Source organism: Juglans regia, chromosome 8 (assembly GCF_001411555.2).
Source record: "Juglans regia cultivar Chandler chromosome 8, Walnut 2.0, whole genome shotgun sequence".
Taxonomy (NCBI): domain Eukaryota; kingdom Viridiplantae; phylum Streptophyta; class Magnoliopsida; order Fagales; family Juglandaceae; genus Juglans; species Juglans regia.
Genome location: NC_049908.1, coordinates 18,012,350 through 18,032,069, shown reverse-complemented (window position 1 = coordinate 18,032,069; position 19,720 = coordinate 18,012,350). Strand labels below are relative to the sequence as shown.

The window sequence follows — 19,720 nt, the reverse complement described above, 5'->3', positions numbered from 1 at the left end:
CTGGCTTTCATTCTCTGCAACCCAGTTATTTGTCGAAGTTCTTTTAGTCCTTTCTCTTTTTTCCCCTTCAATCACTCTCTGCTTCAACTATATTTGATTCAATCATTGTTCTCTTATCTTCAGATTGGTTAGTTGTTCCTCATCGGTAATCTTTATTATCTCATTCTGCTACGTGTTCTGTTCATTGACTTGTAAATTTCAAGCTTTCAGGGATCAGAAGACTTGCACTTCCCAAGAGCTTTCCTTTGTTCAATAAGGACACATGAATTCTGAGATCATTCTTGAAGCATGCAATCAACTTCATGAGATTGGTGTATTGAGACATAATCTTCAAGAAAGGGGTAAAATTTATTGTATTGTGTGTGCATTTTTCTTCAAGCATTGACTGTTATCCATTTTATGCTTACAATGCCCATATGTAAGACAGGAAGAATTCTGTGCCCCTTGTGTTTTTTCAGCCCCATTGTTTTCTTATTCTTTTGTTGATTGCCACTAATACTCTTATTTGTAACCATTAAATCTACAGGGAACGAACCTTATGTTGATAAGCAACCCAGTTATTTCCCACCTGAACTGGTCGGTCATGTTCCAAAGAATTCGAATATATTGTATCATTGCTACTTAATGGAGCTGGAGCTGGAGCAGAAATTTGTTAACGATATTCCAGTTCATGATATTGTGCTTGTCCTGAGAAATAAGCTAGAATCTGAACTTGAAAGCTTGCATTTTGACTTGGATGTTGACAGGGGTAGTTTGACAGTGAACTTTAAATATGTAGGAGAGATTAATCTCCGCACAGATCAGGTCACTTCTCTCTCTCTCTCTCTCTCTCTGTTTTTTTTCACTTTGCTTTACTTTGTTAGTTTAAGTGGTATATTAAATAATAAAGCATTTTGTTTGCAGGTCCTTTTGTGTCGAAGGTTTCAGAAAACTCTTTTAAGAGTTCTTATTTATCATGATTTGAATATGGATAGAGATATTTTGGGAGCTGAGACTGATTATCTTTTGCTCCCAGCCACTGGAAAGCCTCAGAGACCTGTGATCATTGATTGGCATTGCGTTAATTCTGTGCTATTTTCGTGTATGAAGAATGGTGAAATTCACTTGAATTGTGCTTTACCCAAGGATTGTTGTGCTCGTATTGTACAAACCAAAGATGGTCCTGTATGCACTTGCCTGCTTCAGAATTCTTTGGTGTACACCCCTCACACTGATCAGTTGTATTGCACAACTGGGATTTTGGAATTGAATGCAAACTCACGTATGCAGCACCGTCGTCGCAAAATCAATACTTACAAGGAGTACTATGAAAAACAGTATGTAACTATTATAGACTGTTGAATGTAAATCTACTGTTGTTCTTAAGAATATGTTGCAACCGTCGAATGTAAATCTACTGTTGTTCTTTAAGAATATGTTGTAATTGTGGAATGCTAATTGTAATTAATCCAAAATTTTCCAAACACAGGCATGGAATCAAGCTGCTTTATGAGCACGAATCATGGGTTAGTGGGAGACCCATTTTTAGGGTGAAAAATTATCTTCAAAGAGGCAGAAATCAGAAAGAGAAAGGTTTGAAGTTCTTATATGTTAGATTCTCATCCTTTCTTTTGACACAAGCACTAGTCAATCACGATTCTCTTGGGGGTAGGCTTTCAGTTTAAGGAGATGTTTGGATTCGAAGATGACTTGAGATGAGCTGAGATGAGTTGAGATGGATTGTGAATAGTAATGAGATGAGTTGTGAATAGTAGTGAGATTTGTGAGTTAAAGTTGCTGAATAGTAATGAATAGTAGTGAGATGAGTTGAGATTAGTTGAGATGAGCTGAGATGACTTGTGAATCCAAACAAGCCTAAGTGCTAGTCTTCTTGGCTCTGCCCTCTGTTTGGCATATGGTTTGTATAAAAAGGAATAATCCAGCCTCGTTTATTTCTTTTAAGAAAGAAATTTAAAAATTTGCCTTTTTTTATTCCACAAGTCTTCTGTGCTACAAAATTATTTCTATTTTCTATTGTTGGCTTTGGACTTATCTGATTCATCTTGATTAGAGCAAAATAAATTATCCCAGCTGGTCATCTTGGTTTACTCCTTTCCTGCTGTAGTAAATGTTCATCTTGGTTTACTCCTCAAGTCCAGGTTGCATTATGATATTTTGATAAGGGTTGAAGTGACAATGCATAGGATACCCTAGAGGATATTTTCTTGAATAAGCTCTTTAACATTATTAGACCTATGATGCTTCTTTATTAGTAAATGCTACCTGTTTTATCTTTCCAGAATTGAGTAAGCGGTCGGTTGAATTGCCTCCGGAGCTTTGTTCTATAGTTATGTCGCCGATATCAGTCAATACATTTTATTCTTTCTCATTTGTTCCTTCAATCATGCACCGACTTGAGTCTTTGCTTATAGCTGCCAACTTAAAAAAGATGCATTTGGATCATTGCACACAAAATGATGTTGTCCCAATTTCCAAGGTGCGTTATCCTTCTTATAAATGTGCTCTTGATAGTTGTTGGCATTACTTTACTGAAGTCCTAGTCCATCATTGATGATTATGTTATTTTCCGTAGATGATAGTATTGTCTATTATCATGAATTTGCGCCATGGAATGTGCATTGTGCAAAGTTTTCAACAGTTAACCATTGTTGTCAAGAGCAGCCAAGATCAAGCATGCTACTGTTAGAACAATGGGGATAAAGCATATGGTTCCTGCCTGTTCTTTTATCTGGTTGTGAAATTGTCTGCAGCTAAATTTACATTTTATTATTTCAGGAAAGTTTACATTTTAAACTCCCACTGTTTTTTAAAACTTAAGCATAAGATGCTTAATGGAGAATACTATATATATATATACTTAAAATTGCTGTATCAAAAAAATGTGGGTAATATACACTCCCCCCCTCCTCTGTCATTCTGGCCTGATAAACTATTTACTAATATTTTGTATTAGTAAGACTTTCATTCCCTTCGAAGACACAGTATCAGTATCACTGTCATTAACGGCATATTGAACTTTTGTTAACCATATCTTGATGGTAGGTCTTGGAAGCAATTACTACAAAGAAATGCCAAGAGACATTTGACTTGGAATCCTTAGAAACGCTTGGAGATTCATTTCTCAAATATGCAGTGAGTCAACAGCTTTTTAAGACCTATCAAGATCAACCCGAGGGTGTCCTTACTTCGAAGAGAGAAAAAATAATTTCAAATGCAGCTCTTTGTGAGTTTGGATGTTACCGCAAACTTCCGGTAAATGTGTTTTTGCTAATTCTTTAAATTCATGGAGTGCCCATTCTCATGAATTTGTTATATTCTTCCCTCTCTTTTTTTTCCTATCTGTAATATATAAATATATGTATGTATGCATGTATGTATATATATAAAATACAAACAATCATACATATAATTATAAATAAATCAATACAGTTATTAAAAAAACATATATAAATCCTTGTGTGTGTTTGTGTATCTGATATCTATTCTTTTTAGCATTAAATTAAATGCCAAAAGGATGTTGACTTTGTGTTTGAATTGAAGGTTGTACCTGTTTAGATCCTTTGACACATCTAAGATTTCCATTCTCAATTCTGATAGTATTAATGTATGTATTCTCTATTTCCTTATTTTCTTGTTGTAATGGCTTGCATATAATTCCAGTGGGCTCTTTGTTTATTTATTTATTTATTTTATTTTTTATTTTTTAAGTTTAGTTTAGGTGTATACTCTGCCTTTGAAGCCATTCTCTACTCCGTCTTGTAAAGATTTTTTCTTCAAGGATCCTGAGCTATTTGTATGAATCAACATGATTAATACTGCCAAATGTCCTCTTTTTGTGGATTTGTTTTGAAAAAACCTTTAGGCATTTAGATAATATAGATCTAACTTTTTCATCACAATTTAAGGTCAATTGGAACTCCCTTCGTGACATGATAACCTATATTGCTTTTCTATGACTATACTGATAACTATTGTTTATTTTTATCGTATATGTGATTAGCTTTACATTCTTCAAATTGTAGGGATTTATTCAAAATGAGTCCTTCGATCCGAAAAAGTGGATCATTCTGGGTGATAGATTGGGTAGTGCATCAAGTGAGGAGTTACTTTTTAATACGAGAAAAATCTATATTAGGGAAACTAGGAAGATGGAAAGTAAAACTGTTGCTGATGTTGTGGAGGCACTAATTGGTGCATTTCTAAGCATTGGCGGTGAAACATCAGCATTATTATTTATGGAATGGTTGGGTATAAAGGTGGATTTTCGTAAAACACCATATGAGAGACCATTCCTAATTCATGCTGAGAAGCGCCTCAATGTCAGACATTTGGAGTCCCTATTGAAATACTCATTTCGTGATCCTTCATTGTTAGTGGAAGCATTGACCCATGGTAGCATGCATCGCGAGATTCCAAGAGATTATGAGGTAAATTTGATACCTATTCTGTCGAGATCTATACCATTAATTTATACAACTTTTTTATGCTGTTTCGTGAGAAAATCCAAAGAGCAATAATATGAATTTTCTAATGAAACACAGAAACAAAACCACTCAAACACGTGATCTATCTCATGATGCCTCTCTTACTTCTGTTTCATGAGTTTTGGTTATCTTCTTTTCTTTTGTTAGTCTTTATCCCTCAATTTTTGTTATTCTTGACTTTGTTAAAGGTTTGTTACTTGTGCAGCGGCTTGAATTTCTTGGGGACTCAGTTTTGGATTATCTCATGACCAAGCATTTCTACTATAAATATCCTGGGTTGTCACCAGAACAGTTAACTGACATGAGATCTGCTTCTGTGAATAATGATTGTTATGCACGATCTGCAGTCAAGTGGGAACTGCACAAACATATCCTCCATGCCTCACAAGATCTCCACAAGCAGATAGTTGAAACTAGTAACAATTTTGAGAAGGTATCATCAGAATCAACTTTTGGATGGGACTCCAAGACAACTTTCCCCAAGGTTATTGCGCTTATTGCTGTATTTGTTTTCTTGTTGACGTTTATGTTGATGTTTGGTTTCCGCTCCTCTTTCTTTGCTTGTATTATTTTTCCCACCTATTCTCTTGACCCCCCGTCTTCTTTTTTTAAAAGACCTAACCTTTATACTTGTGGGTGTAAAATACAGAAAGGTTTTGGCTTTTCATGTTCTTTGATTTTATTCAAGAAATCACAAGATATTTTCTTATTTGTGACAGGTACTTGGTGATATTATAGAGTCTCTAGCAGGAGCCATTCTTGTTGATTCAGGATACAATAAGGAGATGGTCTTTGGTTCTATAAGGCCTCTTTTAGAGCCTCTGATCACACCTGAAACGCTAATGTCTCATCCTGTAAAGGAGTTGATGGAACTATGCCAAAAAGAGCATTACACTATTGAAGAGAACCGCAACAACGACGAGGGTCTTAGTTCCATTACAGTAAAGGTAGATGCTAAAGGTCGCTCATTCGAGGATACAGCTACAGCTGCCAACAGAAAAACAGCTAAAAAATTAGCTTATAAAAAAGTTTTGAAGTCCTTGAAGGATTTCTCTTTACATGGTAAAAGTTAAAAGGATAAGAATATGAAGCCTAGGAAAATTTGCACCTATTCTCATGATGAGTTATTGCTGTTATATTTCTGAGTATGATCTCTTACAAAGGTCTCTTTTGGTGTAAAGTGATTTTGTAATTCCTTTTCTTGTTTTTATTTTCTGGCTCTCCCTCTAACAGAGCGGTGTTGGTTGTTGATATGGCAAATTTTGCCTTGTTATTTGTAAGTAGCTGCAATAAAAGCAACGTTGTAATTTTGGAAGTGTACATGTTCTTTTTTTTTTTTTTTTTTTTGATAAACTTCTGATTTCATTCAAAGTTCAAGAACATAAGACAGCTTACAGTAAACAGTTCCGGTCTCTTAATACAAATACAAATAACCAATTACAATCTAGTACAATTATCCTATTTGAAATCAAATAAGGATAGGTGTGCGACCATTGTGCCGTATCTTCAATTCATTTTGCATGTGGAGCTAATAAATGTGTTGCCTCATTACCCTGCCTTCCCACATAAACGACCCCATAATCCTTGTTGACACCCATCGATATTTCCAAACAATTAATATTTCCAATTAGCCAAAGATATCCCTTGATGAGAATATCCTTTGCTGCACAAATACTCCTCTACACATAGGAATGGTTACACCCAATAATTGACTATAAGAAAGAAGTATGGGGAAATATTTGGCTTTAAAAACCTTATACAACAACGAATCAATGATCTAGAAGCACACATCTTTGGCTAACTAACCCAATATATTTTGCATTCAGATTCACGTTGTCCCCACCAAAATCTAGCAAACATGCTCTCTAAATCTTTACAAAAAAAACTTCAATTGGAAGTGTAACACCTGTGCCCAATACCAAGCCCATGTTCTATAAAAAAACAAATTGTTAATAAGACCTGGGAAGCCCACTTGAGTTTCAACGAGAAAATGTGATTTTTTAAAATAGGCTAAGGCCCAAAATATCTTATGGCGGGAGATATTGGGTTTTACTCGACTTGATAATTAGGTTAAAACCATGCAATATTTTAGAGATCAAGTGGAATCTTATTGTTGGAATGTGACTTTAAATGATAGGGAGTAACTCTTCGACCCCTGCGGGACTAGGATGTTAGTTGGTATCGGAGCCAGGTTTAAGATTTTGCAGACTATAATAAAGAGTTTGATGAAATTTAAGGTTGGATATCCGACAGACTATATGGATTGAGTTTTTCGAAAATTTGAGGTTTAGAGATTCCGCATACCTTAAAAAATGATTTTGATGAGATCTAAGATTTTAGAATTGTGTAGGCTCCAAGATATCATTCAAATGATATTTAAGGGTTTAGCATTTGCAGACTCGTGCAAGGTGGCCTATGAAATTTGAGGTTTTAGACCATGAAGATTTTAAGAAATAATTTTTCATGACATTTGAGATTTTAGATCCGGTAGGCTTGTTCTGTAGACTATAGGAAACGACTTGGATAAGACTCAGTTTAGATTTTGAAGGTGTACATAAGCTTTATTGAAAACTGGGTTTGAGGTTTTGTAGACTTTAAAATATGACGTTTTGAATTTCTGCAAACTCCAAGAGATAATTCTCAGATTTGGTGTTTAGAATTCTGCGGATTTCATGGAATAATTGTGTTGGTATTTAAGGTTCTAGAATCTGCAGGTTTTAGGGAATGTGTCCTATGAAACTTGAGGCGTTAGATTTTGCAGATTTTAAGGATTGATTTCACAACATTTGATGTTTTGGATTTTGTAGGCTCATTCTCTAGACTTTACAAGATGATTTTGAAGAGATTTAAGGTTTTTGGTTTTGTAGCCTTTATGGGATGAGGTTTTTTTTTAAAAAAAAAGAAGAAGAAATGACTCTACTGATCTTAAGAAATGACTTTTATGGGAGTTATGAGTTTAGATTCAGCGAACTTGAAGAAGTGATCTCAATAAGGTTTAAGAGTTGGATTATGAAGATTTTAAGAAATAAGTCTTTTTGAGGACCTAGGTTCAACAGGCTTTAAGAAATGATTCTTTTCAAATTTAAATGTGTGCATGGATTTGGGAGACAAGAAGTCGGTTGCTATCAAAGTGTGGTTAGAGTCATTTTGATAGGCACTGAAATGGACTAGACTCCTAGTTTTAGACATTTTGGCTAAGTTGTCAGAGTGCGCAATGGAAACGTGGTTTTTGGGGAGATGATGGTGTGAGAGTAAACTTGTTACGGGTGCGGAAATAGTGACTTGAGATAATTTAGGACTTAACTTTAGAGAGTTTTGTTTTACTATTCATAGGAGATTAAGATTTTATGTTGAGATTTCTTTTTACAATTCTATATGAGGTGTAGCTAGAAAAATAAATTCGGTGGAATTATTAAGAGGTTGTTAACTCCATTGTTGAGGTTATATTTTTAGACTTTATCTGGACTCCAAAATTTATGACGATTGAAACTACGTGCGTGAATGTGTATACCTGGAGGATTATTTGGTATTTAACGCATTGCGTGAAGATATTGGAAAGTTAAAATCTTGGAATATTATGTTTGACAGAATTAGCAAGGATTAAAATAGGCATGGAATGGGTATGAGGGACTGAGTATTTTAGACTTTGCTTTAGGTGAAGCAAATTTCGAGGATGAAATTTTTTTTAAGGGGGGAGATGTAACACCTAGGTCCAACACCAAGCCCTTGTTCTATAAATGTTTTTTGGTTAATAAGGCCTTGGGAAGCCCACTTGAGTTTTAACGAGGAAATGTTATTTTTTAAAATAGGCTACCACCCAAAATATCTTATGGTGGTTTTACTAGATTTGATAAATAGGTTAAAACCATGCAATATTTTAAAGATCAAGTGGAGTCTTATTGTTGTGGAATATGAGTTTAAATGGCAGGAAGTAACTCTCCAACCCCTACAGGACCTGGGCGTTATAGAAAGCAACTCATAGTTAATGTAGGAATAGCTTGGGCGATCGAAACCAGTCCCCTCTCTCTTGGAAAGAAGGGGTTTTCCATCTCTATGTCTCTTCTAGAACATAGAGGCTAGTCTCTCAAACTTTCTGTAGAGTCAATCAGCTTCCTTATTTTCAGCTCTAGTTTACTATGGAGGAGGAACTATCTACCTTGGATGAAGGTTTATGCTTAATTGAAGATGAACAACAATCAATGAAGTTATCAGATGAGGATGTGCTGATTTCAAAGGAGAAAAGCAAAAAATGTTTAGTTGCTCAAGTTGTATCAAAGAAGATTATCAACAAGGGTGCTTTCAAGGCCACCATATCCAAAATATGGAGAACAAAGGGGTCAATAGTCTTCAAGGAAGTAGGAAAAGAACAGATTCCTGATAGAGTTCCAAGAGCCAGAAGAAAAACACAGGGTGATGCTGGGCCATCCGTGGTCTTTTGATAGGAATCTTGTTTGCTTACAAGACTGCGTGGGTAGCATGAATCCAAAGGACATCAGTTTCACAATGGAACCTTTTTGGATACAGTTTCACAATCTGCCCTTTGTAGGGATAAACAAGAACATGGGTGAAAGGTTAGGTGCAACCATTGGTCAAGTCCTGTTAGTTGATACTAACAGAGAGGGAATGGGATGGGGCCAATTCTTAAGAGTTAATGTCTTAGCAAACACTACCAAGCCTCTGGCAAGAGGTCGATTCCTCTCAATGGGGACAAACATGTTTGGATCTCCTTCAAGTATGAACGACTGCCCACTTTCTGTTTCCAATGTGGTTCTATTCAACATGCAAAACTGAGATATTCCAAGTCTGCATGGGATGGAAAATCACATGTAGAATCTCAGTATGGAGCTTGGCTCAAAGCTAATCCTCAAGCTAAAACTGATCATATCCAGGCAAGTAGAAGAGAAGGGATGGATGATTCAAATGAGTTCAAGCACAATAGCTTTGATGACTAGGATTCAGGTTCTGGTGATGAAGAACTTGGACCTCTTCTAGTAGAAAAGCTGGGATTAGAGGTTAATGACCTCGAAACTCCACCACATGATCAGTTGTTTGTTACCACTCTTGGTAACAATGTAGAAGAAGGGAATAAAGGTAAGGATATCTTGCAAAATGGGGAATTTTCCTCCAACTTCAAGACCCCAACCAATGCCGCTGACACCTTTGTTGAAAACACAGCCCTGCCCAGTCTTCTTGTTCTCAACATCATGTCCCCCACTCTCGAGCCAACTGGCCTTGTTAAATTGCCTGCATGTGAAGGAAGCCAGGGTAGCTCTTTTCTTAATATTTCCAACTCCAAGATGACTAGACAAACCATAAAGAGGCTTCTAGCCAACTGGAAAAGAAGGGCTAGGAGTGGGGAAACACCATTATCTGCAGGCCCTAGTGAGGAACACATGAGGGTTGTTGATTCCTACTACCTCAAGAAAAAGAGTGGGTGGGGTGGCAGGTGAGACCAACATACCCCTCAAGAAGAATAAAGTTTTTCTATAATGTCCACAACCTCTGCCAATCCTCACGAAATTCATCTATTGGAACTGTCGAGGGCTTGGGAACCCTCGAACAGTTCGAGAGCTCCACCTATTGGTGAGAGAAAAGGACCCGGATATCGTTTTCCTATGTGAAACCAAGTGTAGAAGAGATAGATTTGAAAACATCAGAAATAAAATTGGATTCGACTCCAACTTTACAATTGGCTGCATTGGTTGAAGTGGGGGCTTAGCAGCCTTCTGGAAGAATGAATTAAATGCAGAACTACACTCTTATTCTCTCAGTCACATTTCCCTTCATGTTGCCTCAAAGTCCTTAAACAAAAAGTGGCTAATAATTGGCTTCTATGGACAACCTGTTATGAGTAGAAGAAGAGAAAGTTGGAGCTTATTGAGGTTATTGAAACTTGATCATGGGATACCATGGATTTGTATGGGGGACTTCAATGAAATAGTGGCACAAGATGAAAAATGTGGTGCTTCTTATAGGCCTTACAAGCAGATGGAGGATTTTAGACAAGCCATTGTGGACTGTGATCTTGGGGATCTCGGCTATTAGGGGTCCAAATTTACATGGTGTAATAATTGTGATGGAATGGATTTTATCAAAGAAAGGCTAGATAGGACAATTGTAAACTGTGATTGGCACCTCCTATTTGATAGTAATTTGGTTTCTGTCCTGCCTGCCCATTGCACTAATCATAGCCCCTCTTGATTAGCTGTCATAATCATGAACCTAGCATTAATTTTCAAAGAAGAAGCTTCTTCATATATGAATCAAACTAGACCAAAACAGAGGGCTGTGAAGCAATTGTAAAGAGAGCATGGTATGGTGCATCCATGTCTAGGACCAGAGTAGAAACTACTAAGAGAGGCCTTGAGAGATGCAAATTTCAATTAAGGGAATGGAATAGATCTACTCAAAGTCACCAGAAACTCACTATCTCACAAAAAAGAGCATTGCTCAAAACCTTGCAAGACTCTAACTTAGGCCACCTGAATGCTCAAGTTAAACTTCTGAGCAAAAAGAATTTGATGCTGTACTTGAAGAGGAGGATATCAAATGGCGCCAAAGAGCCAAACAAAAATGGCTGTAGGAGGGTGACAGAAATACCAAATTCTACTACAAGTGTGCAACTCACAGAAAATAAAGGAACACTATTAAGTTACTACATAATGAGAATGGCAACCCTCTGTTTGGTCAAGAAGAGGTTGGAAGACTATTTCAAGAATATTTCCAAAACATGTTCTCATCCTCAAACCCTGTGGGTATTACTGAAACTCTAGAAAATTTTGAGGCCATTGTTACAGCTGACAAGAAAATGACTTTAAAGAGGGCCTACTCTAGGGAGGAAATAGAGAAAGCCATTTTTGAGATGAATCCTCTAAGGTCTCCTAGTCCTGATTGATTCCCTGCTGTATTTTACCAAGATCACTGGTCTATTGTGGGTACTGATGTTGTTGTTGCAGTGATGGAGCTTCTCAACTCCAAGCAAGGTTTCCTACCAATAAACCATACATATATCACCCTCATTCCCAAGAAAAAATCTCCCATCCTTGTCAAAGATTTTAGACCAATTAGCCTTTGCAATGTTTTTTTACAAAATCATGGCAATGTGTAAATCATTGCAATGGTCATTGCCAATCGACTGAAGTTGATTCTACCAAACCTCATTTTAGACACCCAAAGTGCCTTTGTTCAAGGAAGAATGATATCTGATAATATCATTGTGGCTTATGAACTGATGCATTCCATGCAAAATAGGATGAGGGGAAGAAAGGAAGGCTTCATGGCTCTTAAACTTAACATGAGTAAGGCCTATGATAGGGTAGAGTGGTCTTTCCTAAGAGCTGTGATGAAAAAAATGGGATTTGAAGATGACTAGATTGAACTGATTATGCAATGTGTGACTACAGTCTCCTATTCCATCCTTGTAAATGGGATTCCTCAAGAGACTTTCCTTCCTTCAAGGGGTATTAGGCAAGGGGGTCCTGTATCTCCCTAACTATTCATTTTGTGCTCTAAAATCCTCAGCTTCTCACTTAACAAGGCTACTGAACTGCAGGGGCTCATATCAGGCATCCCAGTAACTCGAAGTTCCTTTAAGATTAACCATCTCTTTTTTGTAGATGATAGCCTCGTCTTCTGTAAGGCACTCCCATCTAAATGGACCATTTTGTACTCTATACTTTCAGCCTTTGAGAAGTCCTCTGGTCAGAAATTAAAGAAAACCTTTATATTCTTCAGCAAGAACACTAAGCAGGATACTCAACTCAATATTCTGAATATAGCAGGTATAAAGGCCTCGGGTCCCTTTGAAAAATACTTGGGACTCCCATCTTATGTTGGCAGATACAAAGTAAGGGCCTTCAACTCAATACTGGACAGAATTAAGACTCGATTGGGAAGCTAGAAAACAAACCTGCTATCCCAAGCAGGAAAGGAAATACTCCTTAAGTCAGTTATCCAATCGATCCCCACCTTCAGCATGGGTATATTCGAGATCCCCAAGAGCATTCTCAAAGGCATCAACAAGCTGATGCAAACTTTCTGGTGGGGCCAAAATGAGAACAAAGCTAAGCTACACTGGATGAAGTGGAAGGACTTTGGGTAAGTCTAAGAAGGAGGGGGGGTCTTGGTTTTAGGGATTGTGAACACTTCAACCTGGCTCTACTAGCTAAACAAGGTTGGAGGGTACTACAAAGCCCTTCGTCTTTGGCTGCTCAAGTATTACAAGCAAAGTATTACCCCAAAACAAGTTTCTTTTTAGCTAAGGTGAAAAACAATGACTCTTTTATTTGGAGGAGTATTAGTTCTGCAAGACCTCTCTTAGCTGAAGGTTTAATGTGGAAAAGATAGGCAATGGGGACAAGGTGAGCATCTGGAAGGATAAGTGATGAGGACATCTCCTATTAATGCTTTATTTATTTTATTAATGTCTTATCTATTTTAATTAGGGTTTGTACTACCCTACTATTTAAGGACATATTCTATTTTTGTTTTTGTTTTTTTATTTTTTATTAATGTGTTATTTGTTTCATTTAGGGTTTGTATTGCCCTACTACTTAAGGACTTGTAACGAACAATGGAAGGGTAGCTTTTTGAATTAAGAGAAAAGAGTTAGCACCACAGCCGCCTCCTTCCAACCCCTCTCTTGCTTTCTTCTTCTTCCTTTCTTCTCTTCTGGTTCCTTTTCTTCTCTATTTCCTATTACTTTGCTTCTATCTCTTGTTCTCACTTCTATCCTACATCATATTTGGTATAAAGAGCCGGTTCTGTTGTTTTCTCAAACAATAGATTAATTTCGGTCCCCATTTTGTTCATTTTTCGGCAAACCATTCCCACTAAAGAGTTCCATTCCATCCAAGCCAAAACAAAACCCATTCACCTTCTTCTCAGATCAACCATACCAGACCATGCCGACAAAACACCCAGCGCCGAAAACCCATTCACTTTCTTCTCACCAGAAACCACCGAAAACCCATTCGCCTTGTTTCATCTTCTTCTTAGACCTTGCCGAAAACTACCAAGTGAGACTGTCGAAAATCACCAGAAATCACCGCACCTCTTGAGCCCGATAAAGCAACCACACCCTGTCTCAGTCCCTCTGTCCATCTCATCATCTCGGTCTCGCTGCCGCACTCCACCGTCGCATTCACAGTCCCCTTTAGTGAATCGGTTCTCTGCAATTATCCCTATCGTTCTCTGTGAGTTGTTGTCGTCGCTGCCTCTCCCGACCCTGAGCACACTACCGGTAAGTCTTTCGGCCTCTCCATCTGTGTTGCACTGTCGTCCACGCCGGCCCGATACAGCCCCTACTCGTTGACGCTCCTCCCCCGAAATACCCAGTGCCGAAATCCCAGAGACCACAAGTGCGGAAACACGAAACCTGAGGCAGACGGTGCTGGAAACACAGTGCCCTCCTCTACCTCAGCTCCGATTCTTGTCCCTCTAGTAGACGTCTCTCTCTCTCTTTCTATCTCTCCTCTCACGCAACTCCCAGTGCAGAAATAGCCAGAACAACAAGTGCAGCAAAACGAAGCTAGTAAAAAAAAAAACAAAAAAAGGAAAGAAAGAAAGAAAGGGAGTTGGGTACACCATTAAGGGAGTTTCACCAACTATGCACAGTTCTCAACGAGTAAAGGGAGTTTTACTATCTCCTTTTTTTGGTTTTACACTATCGACTTGTTTTGAAAATGTATTAATTGTTTCTATGTGATGCTGTTACCATAGTGAATTTAGCCAAACCCACATTTGCTATGGCCAGATTTATTCAACACTTGGATTTTGTTTTACTTCCTATTTCTTGTGTTCCCATTCTCACTTTCATAGCCTGAACCTTTACTTTTCATCTTTGCATTGATTGTCCTTCCAAAAAAAAAAAAACTTCTTAAAACAAAAATATCAGCATTGCTATGTGATTGGATTCGTTCGATTAGCATTTGACCATTGTTTTGTTATTTTAAACATCAGCATTATTTGTTTGCCATATTTTGGATTTACTTAATCCAAAAAAAAAAAAAAATTTGCTCAGTTGATATTTTTCATGACTTGCACTTATTGTTCATTGATCTCTTCGTTGCACCTCATTTAGCTAGTGTTGCATTGCATGCAATTGCGTAGTGGTCGTCGTGTCACCTCTAGTTCCAGTACCTTTACCATGGATCCTTCCCAATTTGATGCCCTCACTCAACAATTAGCTCAACTAGCCAGTAACCAGCAACATGTACAAACTCAATTAGCGGCTGTCCAAACTGAGATGGCTACTACTCGTGAGGAGAATAGGGACCTAGCTGCTAGGTTGAACAATTTTGAGGAACCCCCTCATTCATCTAAAAACTCTGAAGCGTCCCATAATAGAGACCATCATCATCGACGAGGTGGTCGACAACACTTTAGACGTGATCGTGGGGATAGGGATTATAATCGTGAGTGCGGACGAGACTATTACCGTCAGGGTACTCAATCTCCTACTCGTCATGACGAGCGCTTATTTAGAAACATCAAGTTAGATGCCCCTACTTTTGATGGTTGTTTAGATCCTCGAGTTTTTACTCAATGGATTACGGATATGGATCGTTTTTTTACTTGGTATGGGGTTCCTGAGGATTGGAGAGTTGAATTCGCCAGCTTGAAATTAACTAGCACTGCCCAACTCTTTTGGGAAAGTGTAAAGGATCTTCTTGAGAGGCGACATGCGCTTCTTGTTGGGAGTTAGGAAAAAATGAAGTGTCGCCTTCAAGAGAAGTACTTACCCAATCTTCCAAGGGTAATTTATTGGACCAATGGAATGCCCTTACACAGGGCAATCGGCCAGTGACTGAGTATGTCACTCAATTTGATGAGTTACGAATGAGATGTCATGTAGTTGAGGATGAGGCCATGACTTTGAGTAGGTTAGACAAGGCCTAAAAGAAGATCTTAAGCGCGAGCTTGTCCTTCAGGGTGTCACTACTCTTGGCCACGCTTATTCTTTAGCTCGAGACTATGAGTCGGTTACCAGGACTCCGTATGGAAAGCGTGGTGACAACCGCCAGTCCATCACCCTAGCATCCACTCTTCCCCCTAAGTCTCTCCTAGGGCCTCCCCCATCTAATGTTCCTCCTGTATTGGAAAATAAGGGTAAAGGTCCTGAAATTCCAAAGACTTCCTCCTGCTTGCAGTGCTTCTACTGTAAGGGTTTTGGCCATATTGCCTCCAATTGTCCTAGTCGAGCCTTGGTCATTGAAGAACATGAGGGTGTTGTTGATGAGCCATTAGAAGATCAAGTCTATGAACCTAAGCTTGAAGAGTTTGGTGATTTGAGTGATGATGAAGATACCTTCTTAGGTTGCATCCGGACCCTTCCTGTGGATCTAGGTTCTATGCCCCTTGTTCCCGACACACCTCAGATAAGTGTTGTTCATTGTACCCTTATCCAGCCCAAAGATGCTGATGATTGGAGTCGTCATGCCATTTTTCATACTTACATCAAAATTAGTGATAAGGGTTGTAAAATCATTGTGGATAGTGGTAGTTGCATTAATGCTGTTTCTGTGGCTACTGTGTCACGTCTTGGGTAGAAGCCAGTTCCTCACCCTCAGCCGTATAGTGTCTCTTGGGTTGATATTTCTTCCATAGCTATAAAAGAGCGTTGTTCAGTGCTCATCCAATTCCTAGAGTATAAGGATCATATATGGTGTGACGTCATTCCTATGGATGTCGGTCATGTCATTCTTGGTAGGCCTTGGTTGTTTGACTTGGATGTGACCATCCATGGTCGATCCAATTCATGTTCCTTCATGTTTAATGGAAAGAAGATTCATCTTAATCCGTTACCTCCAAAACCTATTGGTTCACCGCAAGCAAAGAAAATTGTGGAACGAAAAGGGCTAAATATCATTAACCCTAAGGAGGCTGAGTGTACACTCGTAGGTGATTCTGTTGTGTTTGTTGTGGTTGTTATGGAGGTCCTGTTGGAGTCTCCAATAGTCACCCCTGCTCAGACAGGTCGTCAAACTGAAGTTGTTAACCGTAATCTTGGCAATTTTAGAAGATGTCTGGTGCAGGAAAATCTTTAGGATTGGGTTTCGATTTCCCTTACAACTCAAATTTCATGTAACATTTCAGTAAATTGGTCTTTAGGTGAGTACCTTTGAAGTTGTTCATGGCCATAAATCTAAGAAGCCTTCAGACCTTATTCTCATGTCCCCACACGCTAGTGTGTCTGTGTCAGCTAAAGCATTTGTACAACATCTTCATGACTTGCATATAAACAACTTGAAACTAGTAATGCATCATATAAACTTCGAGTTAATCTGCATATTGGGGATTATGTTACGATCCAAATTAGACTGGAAAGGCGTTCACCTAGATCCATTTCTGAATTGCAGGCACGTAATGCTAATCCTTTTAAATTTTTAAAGCATGTTAGTCCAAATGTCTATGTCATTGATCTTCCATCACATTTTAGTTGACACCATACTTTCAATGTTGAGGACTTAGTTGCTTACAAAGGTCATTTTCATTCCTCCAATGATCCTTTTCTACGCCCATCTGTGGACCCTGATCCTGAATCTTTTTTCACTCCTAATCCAATACCATCTATCACAGTACACAAAGATAAAATTGATACTATTCTAGATGAACATATTGTGTTGACCAATGATGGAGACGTTCAGTGTTTCCTTATTCGTAGGGTCGAACGACCAGATTCTGATTGTACATGGATTCCCAGAGAGACACTTCAACAGCTTGATCCAGATTTATTAGAGCTTTATCGGAGCCAGCAGGATCTTCCTTTGCCCGGGTCACCAGCCACCTGTTCCGGAGAAGTGGGTAGGGACACCAGACTCAGGCCTCCACTCACACGTGTTTATGGCCGTCAGAAGAAGTGTGCTCAACTACTTAGCTTATGGTTGGGTGATTGATAGCAGCCTTAGTGTGAATTGTCAACTCGACAGAGTCGAGCTTTTTTTCCACCTCGAGAGAGTTGATGAGGACATCTCCTATTAATGCTTTATTTATTTTATTAATGTCTTATCTATTTTATTTAGGGTTTGTATTACCCTACTATTTAAGGACATCTTCTATTTTTTTTTTTTAATGTGTTATTTGTTTCATTTAGGGTTTGTATTGCCCTACTACTTAAGGACTTGTAAGGAACATTGGAATGGTAGTTTTTTGAATTAAGAGAAAAGAGTTAGTGCCACAGCCGCCTCCTTCCAACCCCTCTCCTGCTTTCTTCTTCTTCCTTTCTTCTCTTCTGGTTCCTTTTCTTCTCTATTTCCTATTACTTTGCTTCTATCTCTTGTTCTCACTTCTATCCTACATCAATAAGTGGATCCCTTCACCTAGCTCATACAAGATCCAATCCTCTCTTATAATTCTCGAGGAAGGAGCAAAAGTGGCTCAATTAATAGACCAGGACACGCTGCAATGGAAAGTAAATCTGATCAAGGAAGTTTTCAGTGAGTCTAAAGCATAAATCATTTCTAGAATTCCAATCAATCCATGCAAGAGCCCAGATATGTTGACTTGGAGAGGCACCTCTAAAAGGCATCTTCTCAGTAAAATCTGCTTACCACCTTCAAGGATCCATTACAGAAAGCAAGCTGGGTCAACCTTCTAGGACCTCCCAACCAACCGGTCTATGGCATAGTATTTGGCAACTAAAAGGTCCTAACTGTATTAAGATGTTCATCTGGAAAGCAGCCAAGGAAATCCTTCGAACAAAACTCAACCTTCACAAAAGGAAAGTGGTATAATCACTTGCCCCATCTGTTTATGCCATCTTGAAAATGTTGCTCATGCCCTATGGGGGTGCAAAGCTGCCCAAGCTATATGGAGCCTAAGCTCAAGGAGGATTCAGAAGTGCAATATAATCGATGCCCCTTTCAAGGAAGTATTAGACCACCTTTTCTCCATTCTGTCTGAAGAGGAACTCACTGAGTTTTCCATAATAGCAAAATATATATGGCATCGCAAGAACACTTGGGTTTTTGAATCCAAGTTTACCTCTCCCATCAAGTCTTTACTACATTAATCTCTTTGAACCTACTTGATATTAGTCAATGCTGCGTTCAACAAAGACAGAAACCCAACCCTGCCCCATCCTCAAAGAAGTGGTGTGTGCCTCCTATTAATCATTTCAAGGCCCACTGGGATGCTGCTGTTGACAAAGAAAGGTGCAAAGTAGGCATTGGTGTGGTAATTAGAGACTAAGATGGAAGGGTTATTGCTACCTTAATGTCTTCTCAGGACCTGTTTCCTGAATCCCAACTAGGTGAAGCCTTTGCATCATTGAAAGTTGTCATACTATGCTCAAAACTGAAGATCTCCAACATTGTACTGGAAGGAGACTCCTTATCTGTTGTCCAGACCATCAATGAGAATACAATTGGAGCTTGATGGGTCAACTAGTTAGGGACATCAAGAAATATTTAGCTTGCCTTCATAGCTAGTCTATATGTCATCTTCCTAGAAATTCCAATGTTGTGGCACAATGCTGAGCTAAGAAGGCCTTGACTCTCTCTAAGGAGTGTATCCTTGTAGAGGATTATCCTCCATGTATTCACAACCTTCTCCATTTGAATTTATAATGAAAGAAGTCCATATTTCCAATAAAAAAAAAAAAAAAAGGAATAGCTTGGGCACATCTTTAATTAATGTTTCCCGACCAACTTGTGATAGGAGTTTTTTACATATTTAGAACGTCCAACAAAAGATGGCAAGCCCAAATAACGATCATATGCTTGAATGGAGTGTACATTCCAAATATCCTTGATAGCCTGAATTTCATCCACACCAACATTTCTACTAATTAATAACTCTTTTTTTTTTTTAAGATTTAATTGATGTCCAAAAGCTGTTTCATAAATCTATAGTTGATTCTTGAGAGCATAATTTCTAGCAACAGTAGCTTGACAAAACAAGAAACTATCATCAGCAAAAAATAAGTGATTAATTGTTGGCACCCCATTACATACTTTTATCCCCTTAATCATCCTCCTATTTTCAACATCTTGAATAAGAGTAAATAAACATTTAGCACACATAACAAACAAGTAGGGTGACAACAGATCAACTTGTTTCAATCTCCGTGAGGGGACAAAGGATGATGTAGATATCCCATTAATTAAAATCATGTATTATACCGAACATATACATGACAAAATCAGCACTTCTTTAATCAACTCTTTTTCAAGAAACTTTCCACTCCACCCTATCATAAGCTTTATTCATATCCAATTTAATATACATAACCCCAA

The 19,720-nt window shown here is 38.2% G+C and overlaps 2 protein-coding genes across 2 annotated transcripts in view; both read left to right on the top strand.

Moving 5' to 3' along the window:
* LOC109000535 (endoribonuclease Dicer homolog 2-like) overlaps positions 1-19,720 on the top strand; it is a 47,832-nt gene that overhangs the window by 8,444 nt on the left and 19,668 nt on the right. The window lies entirely within an intron of this gene.
* Positions 23-5,799, top strand: LOC109000534 (endoribonuclease Dicer homolog 2-like). Its single transcript, XM_035693486.1, has 9 exons — positions 23-341; positions 527-804; positions 904-1,316; positions 1,469-1,572; positions 2,280-2,476; positions 3,043-3,252; positions 4,023-4,427; positions 4,690-4,968; positions 5,204-5,799. Exons 1-9 carry the CDS (start codon positions 263-265, stop codon positions 5,555-5,557), a joined length of 2,319 nt encoding a protein of 772 aa, XP_035549379.1. The 5' UTR covers positions 23-262; the 3' UTR covers positions 5,558-5,799.